The sequence below is a fragment of the Stegostoma tigrinum genome, chromosome 1, assembly GCF_030684315.1.
Source record: "Stegostoma tigrinum isolate sSteTig4 chromosome 1, sSteTig4.hap1, whole genome shotgun sequence".
Lineage (NCBI taxonomy): Eukaryota > Metazoa > Chordata > Chondrichthyes > Orectolobiformes > Stegostomatidae > Stegostoma > Stegostoma tigrinum.
The window spans coordinates 40,889,358-40,895,889 of NC_081354.1; the positions used below are offsets into that span (position 1 = coordinate 40,889,358).

The following is a 6,532-nucleotide window of genomic DNA, read 5'->3' on the forward strand; positions in this document are numbered from 1 at the left end:
TTTTACTACCAATAGAGTTTATTCTTTGCATTAAACATCAACAAACAGAAGCAGAAAGAATGTCAATTCCAGCCACCTGAAAACAGCTGACCAGAGGCATATCAGGTAACATATGTGGCACTGGAAACAGAGTTAATGTTTCAGATTTATAATCTAAACAATTAATAAAAATATTAAATGCTTTTTCTCCTGCCATATATGCTGCCTGAGCAGGAAAAAATTTTGAAAATTTTCTGCTTTATTTCAGATTTACACAACTACAGTATTTTGCTTTTGACCTGTTAATAAATCACTTGAACAGGGCACTACTATAGTTTTTCAGTTGAAAGGAGAAAGAAGAACAAAGGTATTTTTATAAAAACTGAACTGAAATATTAACTATATATGCATGAGATGCAGTTTTCCAATAAACATTTCTTAATGTTGAATTATTTTTAAATCACCCAGGTATTGCTGATTCCGTTGCTGTAGCATTTGTATGAGAAGAAATAGATGTTCCCTGGATCTTGGTCTGCCTACAGGACAGCCTTTTACCAAGAACTGAATTTAAGATGAAGATAGCCCAATTCCTCCACATCCGCTGCGGATCCCCCATTGTGTAACCTATGCCAGAATCCAAATGATGTTCCTTCATTTAAATTAATGGAAGAAATTTTGGTGAATCACATCAGAGAATCAGCTCTTACCTGATTTCTTAATAACTGCAGTGGACAAGTTAGTACAGACTATGTTTCATTTTAAATCTTCTGGACCCTCTGCTGACAGTGTTGAATGTTCTATGTTCTATATCTCAAGCTGACATAAAAAAGGTTGTCAGTGCTATTCCACCATTTTCTGAAATGCGCTGACACTGGCAAACAACCTCACCACAGAGCAGTCTTAAAACGTTTAAACCAAAATGCCTTAGTATTAAGTTAGCTATTAGCAACTCTTGTCAGTATTCACAATATTTATTTCAGAGAATCCTAAAGTTGCTTAATTTGTTTTACACCGAAATTAGGAGCTCTAATTCATTTGATTGCATTCCCAAAGTTTATGATAATTTTTAATATTTTAATTAATATTTTATTGGAGCAAGGAGTATATATATATATTTACACTAATGTAGTCTTTTTAAATTTTAAAACTGTTTTCAGATGTCAATATTTCCATGGAATTTTCAAATGAGCAGCTTATGAGTACAATTGATGACCTTCCCATTTTGTTGAATGCAGTACAAAAGCGATAAAATGACAACCTTGCCCGGCAACATAGTTCAATGTACTAAAAGTGATGGTAATTAACCAAATAATTGTTTCCAGTCTTCAAACCTTACAAACCAGGATACCACAATACAATCAATGTTTTTTTGAGTTCATTACCTTATGCACGTACTTTTTAATTTGTGTACACTGCTCATGAAATTGGTCAAAATTAAATTTTACTTTGATCACCTGAATGATAGAAAATATATAGTTATCTTTTTAAAGATGACCAAATTGACTTCTGGGTCTATTTTTATGATTCGTTTTGATAAGGATGCGAGTACTTCTGCTTATTTAACTGCATTTTTTTGTAATCGTGTTACAAATAGAGTCACAGTTATACAGCTCGGAAACAGACCTTTCAGTCCAACTCATTCGCGCCGAGTGGATACCCTAAACTGATCTAGTCCCATTTGACCACCTTTAGCTCATACCCCTCTAAACTCTTCCTATTCATGTACCCATCAAGATGCCTTTTAAAATTGGTAATTGTATCTGCCTCTATTATCTCCTCTGGCAGCTTGTTCCATACACTCACCTGAATCATAAAAATCGTGCAGAGAAAGGCCCTTTGACCCACTGTGTACATGCCAGTCAAAAACACCACCCAACTATTCTAATCCCATTTTCCAGCTCTTGGTTTGGAGCCTTGTATGCATTTATTCCACAGAAATGCAAAACAAAAAATGGCGAGAACATTCCTTAAGTGCTATGATAACTAAATGAATTTCTATTTTCTTCCCTACCTACAGTCATCTTGTCATTTTCCTTTTTTCCATTCCAGTTAGTACTGCTTCCCAGGACTGCCATGCACAAGGTGGGAGAAGGCCTGAGGTGGCAGGGTCAAAGGCTCCAGGGCCTTGAGATGAAGAAATAGGGCCTAATAATGGCACTCTGAATCCCTGTTACTTAAAACCTGTAAGCTCTGTTGATCATATTGGTCTGTTCAGTGCTTAACCATCTCTCTGGTGCTGCAGTAACAAACCCAAAACCAAGTACTGACAAGCTTCCTAAATATGAGTAATTAGGAAAAAGGTCATGGTTAATACAATGGATAAAGGTTGGGGCTGAACATCAAAGAAGAAAGTATCACTTCTGAGTAGTGAAGACAACTGTACTAAATTCCTTTAAATTTGCTGAAGTAGTTTTGGTTTTGCCAAAGCCTTCTCTACAAGTCTTTTAGAATTATCATATAGCTTCTGGTTTATTGAAACTGTAGCAATGACAAATGCATTCCCACCTATAGAGCGTTGAATGTCAGTGGGACAGTCAGCAATGAGCATTGCTATTCTTCTCTTAGGAGGAAGACCTGCCTTGGCTACTGGCTCTATAATCACACCAAAACATGAAGTGTGCTATACTGGGACTGCAAATGGTGCCCACCGTGTATGTCTCCACAGCCCAAGAGTCGGTAGGTGTGAGGTTCTTCAGACAAGGAGGGGGAAGCGAGGCAGAGATATGGAAATGTTAGTAGAGAGGCTGGGTGAAATAGAATACCCACAGCAGTTAGACATTGGGAGAGGGTGGTGATATCAATGTTGGAAAGAGGTTGTAATGGAGTTTTTCAACTCTTTCTCCTCACAGTCTGAACAAGGTCACTATCGATGTCTCCCTTCTACCCAATTCTGAATCTTTCCTTGCAGACTGAAATTTGCGGCTGAGTGGGAAATGCCAAGTTGTCATTGATTTGCCACTTAAGGGCCTCAATTAGGTCAGGAGTCCAGTGTTAAGACTATCTAGCAAAAGGGTATATAATTCTGCCCAATGGATTAAAGGAATGTGATACCGGTAAGACTGCGATTTGTTTAGCACAGATTAGTGACAAAACTTGTTCAAAAGTTTTTTTTTGACAACAGAAACACTCTTTGCTGTGATGATTGTAAAAATATAAACTATCAAAACAAAGTACAATAATATTTCAAACTAAAAACAGAAAATGCTGGAGAAATTCAGCAAGTTTGGTGGCATCTGTAGGGAGGGAAGCAAACTTGAGGTTGGCTGTAAAAGGGCGGCATGGTGGCTCAGTGGTTAGCACTCTGCCTCACAGATCCAGGGATGCGGGTTCAATTCCACCCTCAGGTGCCTGTCTGTGTCGAGTTTGCACCTTCTCCCCATGTCTGCATGGGTTTCCTCTGGATGCTCTAGTTTTCACCCACAATTCAAAGATGTGCAAGTAAGGTGAATTGGCCATGCTACATTGTTTGTTCTTTGTAATTCTGGACAAAGAAACCTACAACACAGGAACAGGCCCTTCGGCCCTCCAAGCCTGTGCCGATCAAGATCCTCTGTCTAACCTGTCAGCTATTTTCTAACGGTCTGTGTCCATTTGCTCCCTGCCCATCCATGTACCTGTCCAAATGTATCTTAAAAGACGCCAACGTGTCTGCGTCTACAACCTCCGCTGGCAACGCATTCCAGGCACCCACCACCCTCTGTGTAAAGAACTTTCCACGCATATCTCCCTTAAACTTTCCTCCTCTCATGACCCGTAGTAATTGAGTCCCCCACTCTGGATTCAAGGATGTGTAGATTAGGGAGAGTGGGTGTGGGTGGGATGCTCTCAGTGTCAGTCTGGACTTGTTGGGCCGAAGGGCTGTTTCCACACTGTAGGGATTCTCTGATTTTGAATGTGAAATATTAAGTATTTCAATATTGAGTATTCAATCTAGAGGCTATAAAATGCCTAATTAGAAGCAAAATTGATTAACTTTTCCAATTCCACATGATACCAGAAAACAGCACTGATGTATTGAAGAAAGTGTTGTGCAGGGACCCCAAGTAGGACTGGAATAAGCAATGTTCTAAATATCACAAAAGAGAGGGACCTGGCTACAACCAAGCAAGTACCCCTGGCCATGTCTTTGACATGGAGAAAATGAGATGAAATAAAGGAAAAGTCGTTCAAAGTGAGAACAAAGTCTACTGAGTGATGGAAGGCGGTGACGAATGGGGAGTGTTCAGACCTCTTGTCAACAAAGAGGTGAAGAGCCTTAAGGCCATCCTGACGTGGGATGTGCAGAAGGGTTGCACATTCCTGATGGAGAGGACGCTGCTCGGGCCAGAAAACTGGAAATTGTGAAACCAGCATCTAGCATCATAAGAATTACAAATTAATGTGGAATAAACTCAATAAGCAGGCAAGAGCAGACTGAAACAGTAAGCCTGCCAGTCTGAGAGTCATATAGGATAGAAACGAGCCCTTCAGCCCACCACGTCTATGCAAACCAAAGACAATGACACGACACTAATCCAATTTACTTGCTATTGATACATAGCCTACTGTGCCCTGCCCTGCCATTTTAAGTGTTCGTCCAAATGCTTCTTACAAGTTGCCATCAGGCAGCAACTTGCATATCTCTACCACTATCTACGTAAATTATTTTTTCCCCTCAGATATCCTCTGAATCACTCAGACCCTTCAGTCCAACTCATCTAATGCCAACCAGATATCCTAAACTAATCCAGGCCCATTTACTAGCATTTGGCCCACATCCGTCTAAACCCTTCTGATTCATACATCCATCCAGATGCCTTTTAAATGTTCTAATTGTACCAGCCTCCACCACTTCCTGTGGCAGCTTATTCCATGCATGCACCACCCTCTGTATTAAACAACAAGCTGCCCCTTAGGTCCCTTTTAAATCTTTCCCTTCTTTCCTTGAACCTATGCCCTCTAGTTTTGGACTCCTCTGCCCCAGGGAAAGGATCTTGTCTATTTATCCTATCCATGCCCCTCATGATTTTATAAATCCCTACCAGGTCACCCCTCAGATTCAATGCTTCCCAGAAAAAATCCCCAGCCTATTCAGCCTCTCCCTACAGCTTGAACCCTGACAACATTCTTGCAAATCCTTTGTGAACCCTTTCAGGTTTCACAACATCCTCCCTCTACCGGGGAGACCAGAATTGCACCCAGTATTCCAAAAGTGGCCTAATCAATGTCCTGTTCAGCCATAACATGACTGCTCAACTCTTAGAACATAGAACATAGAACAGTACAGCACAGAACAGGCCCTTCAGCCCACAATGTTGTGCCGACCATTGATCCTCATGGATGCACCCTCAAATTTCTGTGACCATATGCATGTCCAGCAGTCTCTTAAATGACCCCAATGACCTTGCTTCCACAACTGCTGCTGGCAACGCATTCCATGCTCTCACAACTCTCTGCGTAAAGAACCTGCCTCTGACATCCCCTCGATACTTTCCACCAACCAGCTTAAAACTATGACCCCTCGTGCTAGCCATTTCTGCCCTGGGAAATAGTCTCTGGCTATCGACTCTATCTATGCCTCTCATTATCTTGTATACCTCAATTAGGTCCCCTCTCCTCCTCCTTTTCTCCAATGAAAAGAGACCGAGCTCAGTCAACCTCTCTTCATAAGATAAGCCCTCCAGTCCAGGCAGCATCCTGGTAAACCTCCTCTGAACCCTCTCCAAAGCATCCACATCTTTCCTATAATAGGGCGCCCAGAACTGGACGCAGTATTCCAAGTGCGGTCTAACCAAAGTTTTATAGAGCTGCAACAAGATCTCACGACTCTTAAACTCAATCCCCCTGTTAATGAAAGCCAAAACACCATATGCTTTCTTAACAACCCTGTCCACTTGGGTGGCCATTTTAAGGGATCTATGTATCTGCACACCAAGATCCCTCTGTTCCTCCACGCTGCCAAGAATCCTATCCTTAATCCTGTACTCAGCTTTCAAATTCGACCTTCCAAAATGCATCACCTCGCATTTATCCAGGTTGAACTCCATCTGCCACCTCTCAGCCCATCTCTGCATCCTGTCAATGTCCCGCTGCAGCCTACAACAGCCCTCTACACTGTCAACGACACCTCCGACCTTTGTGTCGTCTGCAAACTTGCTGACCCATCCTTCAATTCCCTCGTCCAAGTCATTAATAAAAATTACAAACAGTAGAGGCCCAAGGACAGAGCCCTGTGGAACCCCACTCACCACTGACTTCCAGGCAGAATATTTTCCTTCTACTACCACTCGCTGTCTTCTGTTGGCCAGCCAATTCTGTATCCAAGCAGCTAAGTTCCCCTGTATCCCATTCCTCCTGACCTTCTGAATGAGCCTTCCATGGGGAACCTTATCAAATGCCTTACTGAAGTCCATATACACCACATCCACAGCTCGACCCTCATCAACCTTACTAGTCACATCCTCAAAAAACTCGATAAGGTTTGTAAGGCATGACCTACCCCTCACAAAGCCGTGTTGACTGTATTTGATCAAGCCATGCTCTTCCAGATGGTCATAAATCTTATCCCTCAGAA

General features: G+C 41.7%; 1 protein-coding gene across 5 annotated transcripts in view; it reads left to right on the top strand.

Annotated features, from left to right (window-relative positions):
• Window positions 1-5,555, top strand: part of ctso (cathepsin O) — a 72,274-nt gene extending 66,719 nt beyond the window's left edge. For 2 of the 5 annotated variants that reach the window (XR_009445614.1, XR_009445617.1), the window contains 2 exons: window positions 248-346; window positions 448-5,555. Coding sequence is in view for 2 of the 5 variants with exons in the window: in XM_048538578.2 (XP_048394535.1) it covers window positions 448-482 (35 nt within the window). In the remaining 3 variants the exon portion in view is untranslated. The remainder of the gene's footprint in view (window positions 1-247; window positions 347-447) is intronic. The other 3 variants (XR_009445615.1, XM_048538578.2, XM_048538561.2) reach the window with 3 other exon arrangements.
• Window positions 5,556-6,532: the final 977 nt, after the last annotated feature.